A 20,058-nucleotide genomic window follows, 5' to 3' on the forward strand; every position below is an offset into this window, starting at 1 on the left:
CTTTTGACGTTGAACCTGGCTGTGCTCTGGAATTTGGCTCCTCGAGGGTTAATGCAATAAAGGACAACAAATATAAAATTCAAATAATTATATTATATTAAAAAGACAATTAGGATACCTATTAAAAAGAATTGGCACATGCTTTCATAAGCAACCCACCAACAATAGGCTAGTTTTAAAGATTTAGCATATATAAAATATTGCATAGAAATACATACCATAGTGGAATGAAGTGAAATTGTTTAGGAAAATGGATAGAAAACCAGTCAGAATTTTCTCTGAAACTAGAATACAGTGGAACCTCGGTTTATGAACACCTCGGTTTATGAATTTTCGGTTTATGAACACCGTGGACCCATCTGGAACGGATTAATTCATTTTCCATTACTTTCAATGGGAAAGTTCGCTTCGGTTTATGAACGCTTCAGTTTATGAACAGACTTCCGGAACCAATTACACCCATGCTTCAGTTTATGAACGCTTCAGTTTAAGTACTCCGCGGACCCGTCTGGAACGCATTAATCCACTTTCCATTACTTTCAATGGGAAAGTTCGCTTCAGTTTATGAACGCTTCAGTTTAAGTACTCTGGAACGGATTAATCCACTTTCCATTACTTTCAATGGAAAAGTTCGCTTCAGTTTATGAACGCTTCAGTTTATGAACAGACTTCTGGAACCAATTGTGTTCATAAACCGAGGTACCACTGTATGCAGAAAACAATAAAGAGCAATGATTCTAAAAGCTGCGTTAAGAGCGCAACATCCTACACAAAAAAACAAAACAAAAACTACAGGTGTGCACGTGTGTGTGAGTGAAGGAAGGAAAGAACACAATTTGGTGATATTGATGAATGAACAAAGTTCATTTATCAAGTGAACAGGAAAAAAGTTTGGTAAAGAATTGGCTTCTGAAGATGTTAAAGCAGCTTGCAATGTGAGCTTTTTGACTTTATAGGAATAGTGGAGAGAGAGAAAGTAATCGGCTGGGGCAGGGGTAGAGAAATAGTATTGGGTGCGGGTGGGAAGTCCAGTGAAAAGACATAAAATGGACTGTGAGCACATGAGAGGTATAATGGTATAGTGTGTTTAGACCAGGCACCCCCAAACTCCGGCCCTCCAGATGTTTTGGACTACAATTCCCATCTTCCCCAACCACTGGTCCTGTTAGCTAGGGATCATGGGAGTTGTAGGCCAAAACATATGGAGGGCCGCAGTTTGGGGATGCCTGGTTTAGACTGTCTGATTAGGACATGGGGGGCCAGGGTAAAATCATATCTTCCTGATGCCTGCATATGATGGTATTCAAAGTTTTTTTTAATGCTGCCAGCCGTGAAGAGCTTGTTCTAAATTTTTGAGAATTGGTTTCTAAAATACATCTTCTACCTGCTGTCCAGCTGGCTGGCTGGCTGAAAATACATACAGTACATACATACATGCATGCATGCATCATTTTATTTGTATGCCACCTTTCCATTATTAGAACCACGTGTAAGATGGCTTGTAACATGAAAAAACATACCACATAATTACTTATGTAACAAAAGTAGGCATAAACAATAAATAAAATTTTAAAAAGTACACAACCAAATTAAACAATTCCCACATAAACCATAAGATCTAAGATAAAGATACAAAAAGTGATATCAATAACAGCAGCACCATTACCCCCAAAACAAAACACCTGGCCGCCCTAAACAATACTCCAGCCCAAGAGACTGTTTTGCAGCCTCAGCTTTGTAGCTGGAGTCAGTCAGGGTCCCACCCACCCAAGCCAGGTGGTAAAAGTCCTGCAGATCTTCCAGGACTCACTGCCAAGTAGCATATATTTTGCCTCAAGCCATTGAAACATCTTGGCTAGTTGAGGGAAGAAGGAAGGAGGGGTTTTCATTAACATTTTAGCTGATTATCTCCTGGCTTAACACTGCCAGAAGGGGTTTACAAGTGATAGGGGGATGACAGGATGGCAAAGATTTACAGAGGAGGAGACAGCTATCAGTAGAATTAGCAGGAAACTGTAGCCTGTACCTGAAAAGGGAAGCTCTGTTTCTGTTTCAAGAGGCAAAGAAGGAGCCTTCCTTATGGATTTCAAGTTCAAGAAAGTGTTGTAGCAACTGTCACTTCTGTACTAGAGCTTGAATTCCATAATGGAGGCTCCTTTGCCTCTTGAAACAGAAACAGAGCTTCCCTTTTCAGGTACAGACTACGTTTCTTAAAGCAAACCTAGAGTAATTTGTAGCAAGGGATTTGCCCTGAGTACCGGTAATTGCATTCCAACACACTGGTTACGGGAATGAATTATGAAGCTCATCATTGCAGTCCTTAACTCAACCTTTAGGACCACCACCCTCCATGTGTTCCTCCCTGCATGCTCCTTTAATAATCTGAGGCCCTTCTCTGTTTTCCTCAACTCCCCAAGGCCTGGCAGATGGCAAAAAAAGTAGGGCACACTCATTGCTAGTAACACACACCATGTGGAATGCCCTCCCAGTTGAGATTTGCCAAATCCTGACGCTTTATGGTTTTAGGTATTGGCTCAAACCTGAGTGTTTTTGAAGGACCTCAGCTAAAAAAACTTTTACTATCTCTGTGCCTTCACTTTGGGTTTTGTTTTGGAGGGTTGGGGGTTATGAGTTGCTTTTTGTTGCTTTTGGAAATTTGGGGTTGCCACTATGTTGGTGTTTTCTGATGGTTGTCTTAATTCATTTTATTAATTTGATTTCAGTGTGTGTGTGTGTGTTTATATGCATGCTATAGTAAGTTGCTTTTGAGTTTCTTTCTTTTTGAGTTTTTTTTTAAAAATATTAATAAATACACCTGGTTCATTGTCTTCACCCCTATCACCTCAAAGGGGGTGACCACGCCACACTTCTGACCAATGACATCTGGCAAAGACTGTGCTCTGCTCCCCACTCCGACCCCCCACTCACTGGGTGGCATCTTTCAATTTGAAATATTTCTCTCTAAATCCATTCTGAAAGCCATGCATGATGGAGATGGTTCCAGTCTCACTGATCCTGGCAAGTGTAGTGCTTGTGCTGGGTTGAGTGTTTGCAATACTGGCCTCACATTCCCAGTTTAGCTGTCTTTTAAGCTGATTATAGCATTGGTCCTAATCTCAACATCTTGAAGGTATAAATAGCTTGGGCGAGATTTCTGAAAGTAGAACTGGAACAAGTGGACTTTTCTAGATTGGCTGTCTTCCTGAATTATTAGCCCACTAGAGTGCTGCTACTTTTACTAAATGAGTATTTAGAGTGCTAAGGACTGTACAAAGATAAAGAAGTATTGCAGTCTCTGTCCAGTGGACTTAAAATGTACATCAATTATACAGAGCAGGTTGTGAACCACAGATATGACTGATAGGTGGTTGTATGGAGTCAGAAAAGAAGACTAAAAAAAATTGCTGAAAACTTGTATCTTGAAATACCTGGGAAGAGGCAAAATATTTTAACCTTTGACCCACCCATTCCATTATCTTAGTGTTTTTCAAACTTAGGTTGCCAACTATTGTTGGACTACAACTCCCATCATCCCTGACCACTAGTCCTGCTAGCTAAGGATGATGGGAGTTGTATACCAATAGCTGGAGACCCAAGTTAAAGAAACACCGCTTATCTCTCTTCCTCCTCTTCTCTCCCCTCTATTCTTCTTTTTCTACTTTCCCCAGAACTGGAGGTTGTACCCAGGAGTTTGTTATAAGAATTTTGAGGTCATATCTATATATATATAATAATTGTTCATAAAACATGTACATGAATGTACAGAAACATGTCTGAAGCAGCACAGGAAAACAGGCCTGACTGACACCATTTTGACTCTCTCTGACCAGGTGTTCCTCTGCAAGGAAGAAGTGGGGTGGGGGGAACCTTCTCATTGTCTCAGGAATTAAAGTGATAACCCTGGCATCCTGATACCTGACTGCCAGACAAAAGGGTGTGATTAACTTGGCTGGGAAACAGGGAAATGTAAATATCTCTCAATTTTGTTGATTAGGTTTTGGGGGCAGGGGGCAGGGTCCAGGATGCTCAGATTACTGCCACCAGACCTCCCCTTTCATGATGTACCTATGATGAATCTAGGGAGGGGGGGTCTTGGGCTACACCCCTTCTGTGACATATGGATGATGCTTCTGGGGGGTGGGCTGAAACCAATTTCAAATTTCTTTTTAAGGGCAAGACATCTTTGTTTGGGGTTCCTTCCTTGCTCTCCTATGTGAGAGGAAGGACCCTGTTGCAACAGCAAAAATAAAAGTGCCTTGCTTTGTACGTCCTGGTTTGGTCTCTGTTATTCGGTGGGCAGGAGACGCTTAAATTCGTCTGCTTGCCTGGATCCTTGAGCTCTCCCTGGGTCAAGATCCATTTCTCTGGGTTCATAGGAACCAGCTTAAATTTTACAACAAGTTATAACTCCCAAATATTTTTTTCTTGGTTCAACCACCTAAATGCTGTTCCAGGAACATCACAACACCAGCTCCGATTCTCTACTGCCCACTACTTTTCTATAACCTGGGAGGATTTTCTTCCCGTACTAATTCCTCAATGCTTCTGGGAATATTTAAAAGCAACTAGTTACTAGGGCCCCCTCTGCATTCAATTGTCATTGCCATGCAGGCATATGCACTGTGAGTCACATTATGGCTTTGGGGGAGGGCATTTTGCCCAGATTAGACAGTCTTCTGGTAGGGAGTAGGCTTGCTTTGCTGAAGTGCTTAAATTTGTTTTGTAGAATACATTTCTTGTCCCACAGGCACCACTAGTATGGCTACACCTCAGTCACTCCTATTCTTTGCTTTATAACTGATAATTACTCATAGTTGGATTCTTCAAGTACATGCTGGTTCCTGGCCCTCTGTTACATGACCTTTACAGCTCCTCCCAGCTTCATCCTTACCTAGTACCCTGTGTGTGGTGTTTGTGGAGTTGCTAACCAGCTCTCACGCCTGCGGGCATGTTGTATTTCCTCTCCAGCCCACAATGGAAATGTTTCTGTGTGGCTGCTACTTCATTGCCCTAGCTCAGGGGTGACCACTCCCAAGAGACTGTGATCTACTCACAGAATTAAAAACTGGCAGTGATCTACCTCCTTTTTGGGAGGCTCAGGTCACAGTTTCTGAGCTTTTTTTAGGGAGGAGGAAAGCCCCAATTTTTGAGAATTCAAGCCTAAGCTCATGGGAGAAAGGGGAACAGCCACTCATCAACGGGTCACTGGGAAAACAAACAGCCTTGATGAGTAAACTTCTTCTTCCGTTTTTTTTGCAGATCGTGAAACAATGGAGGGCGGGGCGAGGGGGCAGGCTGGATTCTATTTTATTAAGGCAAAACCTCCCACCTCCCAGGGATCTAACAGTACTGTAGATCACAATGGACCTGTTGTACATCCCTGCCCTAGCTTAAAGGTAGCTGCAAATCAATGCTCTGGAGCTATCTGTCTCCTTTCTCACTGAACTGAAGGCAGCAGTAGAGGGTATAATCCTCTTAGCAGCAATGTGGTAAATATGCTTTCTGGCATGCGTACACCAGGACAAATACACTCACATACTGGGGGAGGTGTGTCTTTCTACACACGCACACACACCAGCACACACCCTATCCCTCCCATTCCTCAGGGGTTGCCTGTCACCTGATCTACCAACGCTTTCAGTTCTTCCGTTTCTGGCCTGGGAAGAAAGTTTTGCCTTGAACATGCCTCAGTTCACCGTCACAAAGGTAGAAGTTGATGATGAGGGGGAAGTGCAGGAAGGCATGCAGAAAAGAACCAGTACAGGGCAGATCTGGAAACCTAATGAGACTGCTGGGTCAGGTAAGCAAGGTAGCTTGGATCTCTTTCTTTGAGATTTCTCCCTCTTCTCCCCCCCTCCAACTTTTTACTTGGGAAGCTTTGATACGGAGAAGTAATGTTTAGTCCGTGTTACTAGACTTTCCCTTTCTTGTCTGCCTAGTAGGCAGCCTTTGTGACTCCTCTGATTTTATTTTCATCTCTGGATATTGCCAGATTTCCCTTCATCACCAGTAGCATTCCCAGTGTCTCTGTTGCTTTAATTCAAAGACTCTTTGTTAGAATTCTCTGGTTTGACCTTTAGTCAAACAATAACTGAATGCCAGGGGGCTGATAACTGATGTGGAACAGAAATATAATCAAATGGTTAGAGACTATTGAGGTTTGGCGCCAGGTCTGAGCTCTCTGTCCCACTTTTGGAAGGAAATCGGGATCCACGCAGTAGTAACAAAGAGCCAGGACGTCTAGGTTTTATTTTCAGCTCTTGGATAGGAAAGCTGTCTAGAACAATGGAAAATTATAGGTTCTGATTCCCAAGCAATCTTAGGAATATCATCTAGAAATCAGAGCAACATTGAATTGAGCAACAACATTTTCTAGTACCATAAAAAACCCTCAGAGCTGCTCTGCATCTCACCTTCTGAGCAAAGTTTCAGGATATCCCCTTTATCTCTTTAGGATTGCATTCATTCTCACATCCTAAGTTACTGCATTCACAAATGTTGCATGTAGCTGGTGGCAAAATATCTGTTCCAAACAGGTGATACCTGTGTAACACTTTCTCCTAGAGTATGTTTTGCCAGGCACCATGCTGTCTTTACTCTCTTTTCTATGCTGCACTGTTTCTGCTTCCCAGTATTAATTTTCTTGTGATTCCTGTTTAACTGTATGAGTAGGAATTGCAGCAACACATTTGCATTGTGGAGTGCTTCTGTTTGGGGTTCCAGCCAAGATACTCTGCTCTATTATCTTTATTGACTGGTGGTTTTCCATCCCTGTCCCTCCAAGAGTCAGCCAACATTCTATGACAACTGAGCATGTCATTGTTAAGCCATTTTGGGCTCTCTCTCTCTCCCCCCCCCCCATTTCATTTATTTATTTATTTATTTATTTCTACCTACAAACCTCGGAATTCTTCCAAGCCTGCTGATAGTTTCACTCTGCAGAAGGTGCTGTTCTAGCTACATAAGGATTCACATGTTTTGTTGTTGCTTTGAGTCTTGAGAAATAAAGAAAGGACTTATTGGTTCCAGCTTAAGAATGGTTGTATCTTTGTTCTTTACCATTATCTTCTCCATCCCATTGTATTAGTAAGGCCTTGCTTTTGCCGGGTGGGAATTGAGCTGAATAGTTTATCTTCAAATTGTTATCCTTCTCTCAGCACCAGCAAGACCTTCGATTTGTTAAACTAAAGTTTTTTCTCACAACTTTGCCTCTTATTTGTTCTGTGGATTAAAACCAGTTTGTAAAAGTCTCACTGGTTTTGGCTGTGGTTTTTACTTCTAACTGTTAGAGTGTGGTTAGAGTGTTGGACAATGACCTGGGAGACCAAGGTTCGAATCTCCACTCATCCATGAAGCTTACCTTGGGCTAGTTACTGTTTCTCAGCCTAACCTTCCTCATATGTTTTTTGTGAGGATAAAATGGGAAGGAAAGAACCATATTCACCACTTTGCGATCCTTGGGAGAAAAGGTGGTATATAAAATGGATGAATAAAAGAATGAAAGGAATCTTACATGAAGTGGATGTAAAGATGTTAGTCATACAATAAGCATTTATTTATCATCTAATATTGCTGTTGGTCTAGAAATGGTTAACATTGGTCTGTAAAGTGGTCTGTCTCATCCTTCTTTCTCCCTATCACCCAAAAAGGTAACTCACTATTATTCCCATGTATTGGGAGTTATTGGGTTGTTGTTTTTATTTTGATTATGTCCTTTATGGTTTTATATTCTGATTTTATCCTGTGAACCACCCTGAGACCTGTGGTTATAGGGCGGTATATAAATTCAGTAAATAATAATAATAATTTTACAAACTTGGACAAGCAGCTTGCTTAATGCCACCCATTGATTTTTCTTATACTAATAAAGTAGGGATCTGAACCCAGAATGAAGCAGGACTCCAGGTTGCAGAAGATGAAAAGTTAAGAACATAGACTCCTGGGTGTTTTTCTTACTTGTATATTCATCTTTCCTCTGTGTGATCAAATGTACTGTACTTGAATTATACACAGTTGCAATTGGAAAGTGACATGTGAACAAGAGGTGTTACCAGTGCTACTGATCTGCCAGCCCTATTCATTAAAATATCATGCAAATTTTGTCAATGACTGTGGTAATTAAAGGCTGTGCATTTTGCTGTCTGCAAAACCAGCTGCTGTGTTTGAGAGGCCTGGAAATGGCATGTGCTTTTGTGTTTTTGCTCTTGGGACTGACAGTGGGTAAGGTTCTTGTGCTGCACAACGGCCCAGATGATTTGATTTAGGTTCTGACTGAAAGAGCTGACTGTGATCTGGCAACCCAGGTTAAATATATAACCACTCTTGGTGCCCACCCTCTTATTCTTTCTGATGCTGCGTCACTCATAGCTGTCAAAGATGTCAAGAACTCCACCTGGGGGTAGTTGCTATCAGATCTTGGGCTGCATAACTGCTTTGAAAGGGGAATATGAAGGTTATTTTTTAAAAAAGATATCTAGGATTCCAGTGTACAAGCCAAAATGTGGGGTGGGGTGTAATGGTTAATGCTGGGTGCTGAGTTTCCGTGGGCAAGGGCGCATCAAAAGGCATGGTGTCTGTGTGCTCAGTCCCTCTCTACCTGCTCACAAATAGCTACAACCATGAGATTGTTCAGTTTACTGTTTTTTATTGGGGACAAGGCCCTCTTACCCATAGATGCTAGTGGTGCAGGGCGCCAGGGTGCTAAGTTCTAGAGGGTGCCAGGCGAGAGTCTGGGGAACACCAAACGAGCGCGCTGAGTGAGCGAGGGTGCGTGCGCCGCTCCCACCAAGCACTGGCTCAGTTTTTTCCCCCTTTTAGCCTGCAGGCGCCAAATTCTGTGGGGCGCCAGAAGGCTAAAAGGGGAAAAACCGAACCAACACTTGGAAGCAGTGGCACACGCTCATTTGACGCAGATCCTCTCGCTTGGTGTGCTCGCCCGCCCAATGGGTGCTAGCTCCTGCTAGCTGTCTTCGAGCCGGGCAACAGGTGCCACGGATCTCCACGCAGCCTGCTCACCGCCCTCACCCACCTACGCCATGCTGTGCTGAAGCAGCGCCGCACCCAGAGCCTTCGCCTGCCGTGGCACGAAGTGGCCAGCTGAGCTGGGGGGCGCCGCATTCAGCCTCCGCCTATTCCCCGCCGGAGGAGCCGCCCACAGCATCTGATCTGCCCGCCTCCTCCAGCCCCACAAAGCTGGGCGCCCCACCAGCAGTGCCATCCCATCCCAAGAGGCTTCCTCCACCACTGTTGGTGTTTCCTTCCTAAAAAAAGGTCACCAACTCTGGGAAACGGGGGGGGGGGGCGCCGGAGGGATCTTTGCCCCACAGCACAGGATATGCTTAAGAAGGCCCTGATTGGGGACAGGGTGTTACATCACACACTGTTCCCCCAGTGAATGCCCTTTAGCAGTTCCTTGTTGAAGAATCAGCGGGGCATAGTCTGATGCCTTACACTTCACCCTGTAGCCTGCCAGCCCCTTGAGTTCCTTCCCAGCCCCTTCTCCCTTCTAGGCTTCGGGTCAAATTGAAACTCCAATCAGGCCCTATCTGCCCTCACCTTTCCTCTGCAGCTAGTAGGAACTCTGAACCATCCTGCCAACAGCTGCACCTTTTCCATCTGTTCCCTATCCGACTTAGTTCCCAACCGTTCTCCACCAGCAATCTCTGCTGACCAAGGACCTGATGCTGCATTCCCACAGGAGGGAGGGAAGTGCAGGTGGGCAGTCCTTCACATTGGGGAAGAGACTTTTCTTTATATTCCAGCTTACTCCAAGAGCTCATAGTAGGTTGTAGCAACTGCTAAACGGAGACAAGAGAGTCATCCTAGGTGTGCTGCTTTCACTGCCTACTTGGCCTCCTACTTGGCCTGCTATTCATACACCTCAAATACCTTGCACATATCTCTCTATATATTTTGGCTTTGTATACATAATAATAGCCATAACCAAGCAATTTCATTATTATTGTTGTTGAAAGGAGAGAGAGAGAAAAGAAATAATAAAACGTGAAGACAAAAAACAGAACAAAGATAAGGAGAGACAGAGAAAAATCCCCTACCACATTAGTCGAAACAAAATAAAAACATTCCTTCCAGTAGCACCATAGAGACCATCTAAGTTTGTCATTGGTATGAGCTTTTGTGTGCATGCACACTTCTTCAGATACCAATGACAAACTTAGTTGGTCCCTAAGGTGCTACTGGAAGGAATGTTTTTATTTTGTTTCGACTACGGCAGACCAACATGGCTACCTACCTGTAACTACCACATTAGTGTTACATAACGAAAACAAAAAACAGATTATCCAATTTCACTAGTTTTGAAAATAAAAACAGAAAAAATAATCCAAATGGAAAAAGAAAAATAATGATTTCTGGAGTGGGCTGAGCTCAGTTTCCTTCTCCTTTCCTATCAGCTTGACTCTGACTTGTTAATATTTTATTCTAAAGCGGTGGTGACTTTTGCTGCTTCACTAGTCAATAAACAGTGATATAGAAAAGGCATAGGCAAACTCAGACCTCCAGATGTTTTGGGACTACAACTCTCATCATCCCTAGCTAACAGGACCAGTAGTCAGGGATGATGGGAACTGTAGTCTCAAAACATCTGGAGGGCCGAGTTTGCCTATGCCTGATATAGAACATTCTCTTTTTGATTTTCACTGCTGACTGTTTATACCCCAATCTATTGGTGGAACGCCCATACTGGCAAAACAGTATCTTCAACAGTGTATCCTCTTATTAGTTAGTTAAGGGAGTCATTCAAAGCTTCAGGCCCAGAGTGTCACCGATTTTAGTGAGGAATGCCTCTGCAAAATCTGGCTGGTTGAATTTGTTAGTCTGACCTGAATACTGAATACAAAACTTTGCCGGGAACTGAATGTAGTATTTCACATTCTTTGCCCTAGGAAGGGCTTTTGCTTTAACAAATTTAGAGCGCGCTTAAATCACATCCTTGGAAAAGTCCAGAAAGAAAGGTAGTGGCACCCGCCCTGTGGAACGCCCTCCCACCAGATGTCAAAGAGAAAAACACCTACCAGACTTTTAGAGGACATCTGAACGCAGCCCTGTTTAGGGAAGCTTTTAATGTTTAATAAATTATTGTATTTTAATATTTCTGTTGGAAGCAGGGTATAAATAAATTATTATTATTATTATTATTATTATTATTATTATTATTAATTCTTCTGTTCCCACTTCACTGGGGCGTCCATTGATTTTTGGTGGCATTTGTGAAAGAGCCCATCTCTATCCTGAACAAGCACAGATTTGACAAATGTACTACTGTATATTTGAGGGAGTCCACATCCATTGCCTTTTCACTGGGATTCTGAAAACGTGTTCTATGTCAAACTGACGTTGAGCTGGCAGAGAGAGCACCTCTTTGACCTTGGGCAAATAATATTGTTCTGTCCCTCTAATTAAAATAAGAATCATAAAGACCTCCTTTCACCACGCACACAGAGAGGGAGAAAATGTGTACTCTTCAAATCACTTTTTTTATTCTGGATGTAGTGGTTCTGAATAACTATCAGCCTTTGGATCCATAATTTTTGTCATTTGTACAGATTAAGGTTGCCATTCCACACAAAAGCTTGCTTTGAGAAACTCCCTTTTTGTGGCACACCTTAAAGCATTCTAATGGTGTCTTTCGCCTCTTGGTAAAATGAGTCAGAATTGAAGGGCAGGGCTTTTTGAAACCTGGAAGTTAAAAACTACTATGGAAAGCTATTTTAGGGGCTAAGGTTAACCTTGGAATGGAATATGAAGGGCAGAAACAAGCCTCTTAACATTAGACCTCCCAGGCTGAGTAATGCAACTGCATGCCCTCAGCATGACTATCCTAAGGTCTATCCTAAGGTCTTTTTCTGACCCTCCAAAATACCACAGTCTCAAAAGGATTTGCTCATTATTGTGTTGCTATCAAGATGGAAAAAAACAGAAGTGCACTTCTACTCAGACCTAGACTATGTACACACATCCTTCCTGGTCGGAAATGCCCAAATCCCAGGATTCTCCATATAATCTCTATTTATCCCAGGCAGTTTGAATCCCTTTATCCAGACAATGAACAGAAACAATGCCCTCTGTGTAGGGCACTGAGTGCAGACTCAACAAACAAAGGATGTTTCTGCTGCTGGAAGTTGAATGGTGCCAACAGGATTGGGGAAATTGCCAAGACTGGGGTGGCTGACAAGAGCAAAGATAGGTTGTTGAACAGAAACACTTCATTTGTGTTTGATTCCTCATCAACAGACTTTGCTCCCATCTGTCTGTTCTGAATGATCTGCTGTCTACTCTGGCATCCCCCACACGTTCACTTTGCAGGCTTTGATAGGTGTGATGCACCTATCAAAGTTTTTAGGCAAAAACTTGCTGGCCTCCAGCTAGACCCATGGCCTTGCATCCCCCTCTTCCTCACTGCATGCTGTTGCCCCAGACAAAGGCACAATTTGGAGCTCTAATCATTTGGTCTTTGCATTTTGAAGAAAACATGTAACTGCCTCCCCACCCCTTTCTCCTCTTTTAAAAATACAGTAAATAGTTGCTTCTACCATACTTTCCCTTGTTATTAGTTTCACACCTTTTTGCCAGTACCAGGCCCACCCACAAGGCATAAGGTGTAAACATGCATAAACAGTAAGCAACATAAAATATCAAAATAATAAACAACATAAGCTGCAGCAGAACACTTGTATTGACAGAACTTATTAAAACAAAACAAAAATTACAAAAGTGAATGGGCCTGTGTCCTCCTTGAGAGAGCAGGTTGGGAGTCCCTTCAAATTACTTTATGAATGGTTTTTGTGCTGCTCATGAATGGATTGGTGCAAAAGCACTGCAACTATCCCTTAAGTTGAATTGCTGGGTCTTTCTTTAGGATTCAAGTTAATTTTTACACCTTCCCGAATTTTCATATATGGTACTTTTTGGAGATGGAAACCCTATGCCTACCCTAAAATGCACTAGTCTCCTTCCCTTGGTTGTCACAATCCATTTTTAAGGCAGGAAAATGAGATGATTCAAGCAAATCAGGTTGTTGAGATTTTTTTCTCAAACATTCATTGTTAAATGGGTTTGACACCGCTACACCTGTATATTACCAAATCTTAGCCGTCTGGGGTGTTTGCATTTTTATTACAATAAACTTCTCTAGAGAATTTGAGGCTCAATTTGTCACAAAGTCAGGCAGATCAATAAAGGAGACAGTGTGGCGTTCCCTTAAGGGAATTTATTTTATTATTTTATTTTATATGTTTATTTAATTAATTTAAGGGAAGACTTCTGGAAAATAAAACCAAAAGTAGGGAATTAGTCTCCTGCATTATTTACTAGGTCAGGTAAGGACAAACATACATAGAATGATGTTTATCTGATTAAAAAAGAGGGTGGGTAGAGATTCCCCCATAGCCCAGTCAACAGTACCGTAATCAAATTCAGAGGTGGAGAAGATATTGGGGAGAATTCAGCATCTATCTTGCATGTCTAAACTGTAATAAGAGTGCTGTTGATCTTTCCCACCACCATTTTTACAACATTAATCACAAGTCACAACCACTATGCACATGAAACAGAGCTCATTTACAGAGACTGAATCAACATCTCGTATTAAAAGTGGTAGAGGGTGGGGGGAGATATTGATATGCTTCTGTCCTGTTGATTTTGCTGGCTTCGCCTCCCAACACAAAAAGATTACTCCATTTTCCCAGTTGTCCATTACCATAAAGCCTGAACAAAGCCTGGTTGGTGGGGACCGACCCTCCTCTCCCGTTTGAGTTACAGCGTGTTTTCAATGGTGTGGGAGGAAAAGGAGATAAATACTTTTCTATGCTACTTGAAAGGCTTATGAATATTCTACAATTCCTCCCCCCACCCCGTTGCAGCTATTCTTGTTTTGAAATCACAGCTTAAGACTATTATTTTTTTACTCCTTACCATTTTTGTTGCTGATTGTGATTGCTGGGGAAGAAAGCCATTTTTGAATCTTGGGGAAGTGGGAGAGAGAAATTTTAGCCCATCACTTTATTCCCTCATTCTCCCTTTATTTTGCTATTCATTTTCTTTCCCGTTTTCTGTTTGATTTTTCAGATGTGAGTCAAACTTCCGTCACAGGGGAACAGTATCAGCTCTTAGGTACAGTATTACAGGACTTTTGTGTATGTGCAGTATATATGTCTCCTGTGTCTATCAGTGTTGCCCATTGTTAGACAATCAAAGGTGTATATGCTCCATTGCTAGGGGACAGGTGAAAAATAAGTTCTCTGTGTGTATGCATGTGAAAGGATGACTAATAAAGAAAATGGTATATGTGTGTAACCATCTTATGCTGAAGGCACAAATGTCCCTGTGTGTGTGCTCTAGGGCAGACCTGAAGATACCCCCGTGTTTCTCATAAAATAAGACACCATCTTATATTTATTTTACTCAAGAAAATAAGCCTATGGCTTATTTTCGGGGGTGTCTTATTTTTTAAAAAAATTACCTCCTCTTCCTGTCATGGCTCGGCGCCCGGAACTGGCTGCTGCTGCTGCTGGGCGCTTTGTCAGCGCTTCAGCAGGGCACGCTGCTGGGTCCCGCCGGATCGGGGCTCCACACGGCGCATGCTGCGGCTCTTGCCGGGTCCCACCGCTGGGTTGGAGCTCGGTGCAGCACACGCTGTGGCTCTTGCCGCGTCCCGCCACCAGGTCGGGGCTTGGAGCAGCGTGTGTTGCGGCTCTTGCCGTGTCCCGCCGTCGGGTTGGGGCTCCACACGGCGTGCGCTGCGGCTCTTGCCGCATCCCACCGCCGGGTCGGAGCTCAGCGCAGCGCACGCTGCGGCTCTTGGCGTCCCGCCGGGTTGGGGCTCGGAGTGGCGCGCGCTGCGGCTCTTGCTGGGTCCCGCCGCCGGGTCGGGGCTCGGAGCGGTGCGTACTGCGGCTCTTGCCGGGTCCCGTCTGGGCACGGGGCGCGCTGCGGCTCTTGCCGGTCCTGCCGCCGGGTCGACGCTTGGCGCGGCGCACGCTGCTGGGCATTTTGGAGGGGCAGCAGTATCCAGTCCGGGCGCCGACAGGCATCTTCCTCTTCCATGGTGCCATCCAGACCTGCTCCCACCACTACGGCTTATTTTTGGGGTATGTCTTATATTTTGTCAACTCAGGAAAATCCTGCCATGGCTTATTTTCTAGGTGCGTCTTATTTTATGAAAAACACGGTAGCCACTCTACTGGTTGCCTGTGGCAGGTACGGTATTATCCAGATGAATAGGGCACTTAACAGAAGTTATTGTTTAAAAGCCATAAATTGCTAGCAAGTACAGACTTGCTGGTCATTTTTGTAGGCCATTGAAAAACTGCTTTAGGCAAAAACCTTACTGGAATGGTCTTGCTCAAACTAGATTTTTATAGCATTTAATTTCAGCCTAAATTCTTTTCACCAAGGCATGGTAGCTGTCTCTCTGTTTACAAGTGCTTTTGTTTGAAGATCGAGGTGACATTGAATTCAGACCTGTATCATATCTAACACTAGGAAGTGTTTTCCTAATAGGGATCTGCTTTACTTGGTTGTTCCAGAATAAGAACTTTTGAACTCACTGCTGTATTTTATACATTTGAGGAAGTGAATTAAAGATGGTTTAAAGGCAGCCAATGATCTTTGTAAAGATCAAGGATTCTTGACTTGGGATAGCCGGTTGCATAAATAGTAGCAGGATTGTTATCTCTGGTATGTCATAGTTAGTGCATTTAAGGTACCCTAGAGACATAGTAAGCAGGGCTAAGCTGCTGAAGTACTCAGGAACTCCTTGCACTGAGGATGCTATCTAATAATAAAAATTCAGAGAAGCCTCACACTTGATTTGAATAACGGATTCTGCATTATTATTATTTTTAGAAAACCCCAGAAATAATTTCCATTAATTCATTAAACCGTTTCTTAAAAAAACATCTTTAGACCCAGCCAATATGGCCAACTATCGCCCAGTCTCAAATCTTCCATTCTTGGGCAAGGTGATTGAGCGGGTGGTTGCTGAACAACTCCAAGCACGCCTGGAAGAAGTAGACCATTTGGATCCCTTCCAGTTGGGATTCAGGCTTCATCATGGGACTGAAACTTCCTTGGTCGTGCTGATTGATCTCCAGCGGGCTAGGGACAAAAGTGAAAGTTATTTCCTAGTTCTGCTGGATCTCTCAGCGGCTTTTGACACCATCGACCATAACATCCTTCTGGACTGTCTAGAGGGGTTGGGAGCTGGGGGCACTGTCATACAGTGGTTCCGCTCCTTCCTCCTGGGCCGTTTCCAGAAAATGGTGTTAGGGGATGAGCGTTCAGACCCCTGGGCCCTCACTTCTGGGGTGCCTCAGGGGTCTGTCCTCTCCCCCATGCTTTTTAACATCTATATGAAGCCGCTGGGAGAGATCATCAGGGGGGTTGGGCTGGGTGTCTATCAATATGCGGATGATACCCATCTCTACCTCTCTTTTAAATCAGAACCAGTAAAGGCGGTGAAGGCCCTGTGTGAGTACCTGGAGGCTGTTGGAGGATGGATGGCGGCTAACAAATTGAGGTTGAATCCTGACAAGTACTATTCGTGAGGGACAGGAGGTGGGCAGGTGTGGAGGTTCCCTGGTCCTGAATGGGGTAACTGTGGCCCAGAAGGACCAGGTGCACAGCCTGGGAGTCATTTTGGACTCACAGCTGTCCATGGAAGGCACAGGTCAGTTCTGTATCCAGGGCAGTTGTCTACCAGCTCCATCTGGTACGCAGGCTGAGACCCTACCTACCTGCGGACTGTCTCGCCAGAGTGGTGCATGCTCTAGTTATCTTCCGCTTGGACTACTGCAATGCGCTCTACATGGGGCTACCTTTGAAGGTGACCCGGAAACTGCAATTAATCCAGATTGCGGCAGCTAGACTAGTGACTGGGAGCGGCCGCCGAGACCATATAACACTGGTCCTGAAAGACCTTCTGGCGGTTCCTTCACTGCGAGAAGCAAAGCTACAGGGAACCAGGCAGAGGGCCTTCTCGGTAGTGGCGTCCGCCCTGTGGAATGCCCTCCCATCAGAGGTCAAAGAGATAAACAACTACCTGACATTTAGAAAACATCTGAAGGCAGCCCTGTTTAGGGAAGTTTAATCTGTGACATTTTATTGTATTTTAATCTTTGCTGGAAGCTGCCCAGAGTGGCTGGGGAGACCCAGCCGGATGGGCGGGGTACAAATAAATTATTATTATTATTATTATTATTATTATTATTATTTGCTTTTTCCTGTACACAGCTGTCCTGTTGCCATGATTTCAGTGCTTTCTCACCCCTGTAGCCAAAACTGGGTGAAACATCTCCTGAGCTTTATTATCTGCTTTGTTCTGAATGCTGAGGGAAACAGGGTGGGGTGTTAATCTACCCCAGCCAGATGCCAAGATTCCATGCCTCAGGGTTGTTGGGTAGGCCCCAGTAATAAATGTTGCGGTTCCTTGCTTGCGGACAAGCCTGTCTCTATGATTTACTAATTTTTTGAAGAGCACCCAGCCCTAGAGTCTATTCACTTACATATCTGCATTCTGTGAGATGGAGCTGGAGGGGATATGTCACAGATAGATTTAGAGTTCAGGGGCTAGCATATGCTGATGGTTTGGAGAATGGGCAGCAGGTCTCTGAGGTTGTGTTTCTGGATATATGGATCTGCTGGGGTAGGAGAGAAATGAAGGCAGCTAGTAAAGCAAGGGACAAGTAGAGATTGGAATTCCTTATACTCAAACATTGAGACAGTTGGTATAGTTTTTAGCTTTTATGGTCACACATAAAGTTTGGAAAGTATGGTAAAACTGCAAAAAGGACTGTAAACAAATAAAGAGGTGGCTCAGCCTAGGCTATGTCTCCAGCATACATAGCACCCTCCACAAAAATAATAATAATGGGAGCTGTAGGTTTTAAGGATGCTGTGACTTGTAGCTCTGTGAGTGGTAGTTCCCAGGATTCAGGGTGGAGGGTGGCTTTAAATGTGCTTTAGATGCATGATGTGTACACAGACTTTGTTAGCATTTAAAACTGCTGTGATTTTTAACCTTCTTTCAAGGACTGAGTACAGTCCTTTTCACACCTGAAGCACTTATAAGAACCTTACAGGAGGAGTACAATGTGCCCCTCTTTAATTTGGAACACACCCTGTTCTTGAAAATTACAGGAAAACAAGTACATGCAATTTAAATATGCAATTTGCCATTGTCATGGTGCTTGTTAGCCTTTTCCTTACTGGCGAATTCAAACTATTGCATTTGAGGGAACTTTTCCTCCATATGAGGCTGTAGCACAACCGTGCATATAGGTTTGCTAAACTTGGCTGCTTGCCTGTCTGTCTGTCCTTTCAAACAGCCGGGGGGGGGGGGGGAAGAACCTCCAAAGCTGCATGGGACTCCCTTACCTAACCCTTCTGTCTTGGCAATGGTATAATGCAGGCACCCCCAAACTTCGGCCCTCCAGATGTTTTGGACTACAGTTCCCATCATCCCTGACCACTGGTCCTGTTAGCTAGGGATCATGGGAGTTGTAGGCGAAAACATATGGAGGGCCGCAGTTTGGGGTATAAGGCAAGGAGAAGTGAATGCTTGACAGCAGTATTACCCAGATGATCTTTCTAGCCTCAGATTCCTTATCTCTGTAATGTATTTCTCCCCTAAACCCCTTGCCTGCTCCTCACCACAAACCCCACTCATTTGGGGACAATATTAAATGCCCTGTGGTAAAAGTTATTGTCAGCAACTGAGCAGGCAGGTGGCTCATGATCTGAAAAGATCTAGGGTAAGGAGGGGTCACGAAGAGTCGGACACGACTAAACGACTAAGCAACAACAAGGAGGGGGGAGCAACTTTTCATACTAAGTGGGCTGCAAGAGTACTTTGACAAGGAACCCGTAAGCCACATACTGCCTTGTGTGTGCTACTTTCCCAAGGCCAGCTAAGTGAGGTGCTGGGCTTTGGAAAGGGGACACAAAGTCCTGTCAGGGTCCTTGAGCCTTCACTCCTCCCTTCCCAAAGCCCAGCACCTTTCTTACCTGCTTTCTGAAGGCACTGCAAGAGCTGTGGGGGTGTAGATCACCAAAAAGGCCGTGATGGACCGCCTTGACCTAAGGTGTTTCTCTTATTTTCCCACTACCCAGATAGAGCTCTGATAATCTACAGTAAATGTATGCTCAGCACTAACTATTTTGCTGGCCTACTCCTTTCCTTCCATTTGATCTCTCTCTTGTTGCAGATCCTGGTCACAAGAAGGATCCTCATAATGCCTATCTCAACAATATCAACTACGAAGATGGTGATGAATTCTTTGACAAGAATTTGGCACTGTTTGAGGTGAGATCATTGTTGGTGGGTTAGTTTTTCCTGCCTTTTGCCTTCCCTCCTTCCATTATATGTCCATATATGTATTAATCAGTGTTAGAAACTGAGATATGAAAGCTAGGAGGTAATGGCACCTTAAACCTAGGTTATGGGTGCAACAAAGGAATGTCTAGGCACGTTTTTTCAATAACAATAATACAAAGCTAATAAGGAATAAACTGCAGCTAAAATATTGTGTTCATTTTTCTGGTCCTTCCCCTGGTCTATTCCTTCCCCTGCCCATTCCCCTAATATTCTTAAGAGGGTCTCTTCTCCAGTCTCCAGAGAATTGCTGGAAGTGAGGAGGCAGAAAAAGGTCCTCTTTTCCTTCCACTCAGCAATTTTAATCTGAAATCTTAGGCACAGTACTGTGCCTAGAGCTCAGAAACTGCCCGCTCTAATGAAATTCCTTATTGCAAAATGCACCTAGAACAATGGGAGATTTGAACATTGGTTTTAATCCTTCTTTATAGCCTTTCATGATAGCTTTTATTATGTCTGCTCTGTTTCCCAAGGCTACGCATGGTGGTTGTTTTTAATTCCCCCAAAACACAGAAAAAGTTGCAAAGGATTGGGAACTGTGACAAGGGAAACATGATGGATTCCGCATCTTGGAAATCTTACGTCTCTTTTTTATTTTTTAAAGGTTAATTTTTAACTCTCATAGCTGCAGCGATTGACTTGAAAATGTATAGGCAGGGTGAGAAACC

The 20,058-nt window shown here is 43.8% G+C and overlaps 1 protein-coding gene across 7 annotated transcripts in view; it reads left to right on the forward strand.

The window, feature by feature from the left end:
* SLC12A6 (solute carrier family 12 member 6) overlaps positions 1 to 20,058 on the forward strand; it is a 48,706-nt gene that overhangs the window by 13,759 nt on the left and 14,889 nt on the right. For 4 of the 7 annotated variants that reach the window (XM_035134639.3, XM_035134640.3, XM_088655345.1 and 1 more), the window contains 2 exons: positions 14,086 to 14,130; positions 19,224 to 19,321. In XM_035134639.3, coding sequence (XP_034990530.1) covers positions 14,086 to 14,130; positions 19,224 to 19,321 — 143 coding nt within the window. Of the gene's footprint in view, positions 1 to 5,600; positions 5,801 to 14,085; positions 14,131 to 19,223; positions 19,322 to 20,058 lie in introns of those variants that run through there. The other 3 variants (XM_088655346.1, XM_088655347.1, XM_035134642.3) reach the window with 3 other exon arrangements.

This window comes from Zootoca vivipara, chromosome 12, assembly GCF_965207765.1.
Source record: "Zootoca vivipara chromosome 12, rZooViv2.hap1.1, whole genome shotgun sequence".
Lineage (NCBI taxonomy): Eukaryota > Metazoa > Chordata > Lepidosauria > Squamata > Lacertidae > Zootoca > Zootoca vivipara.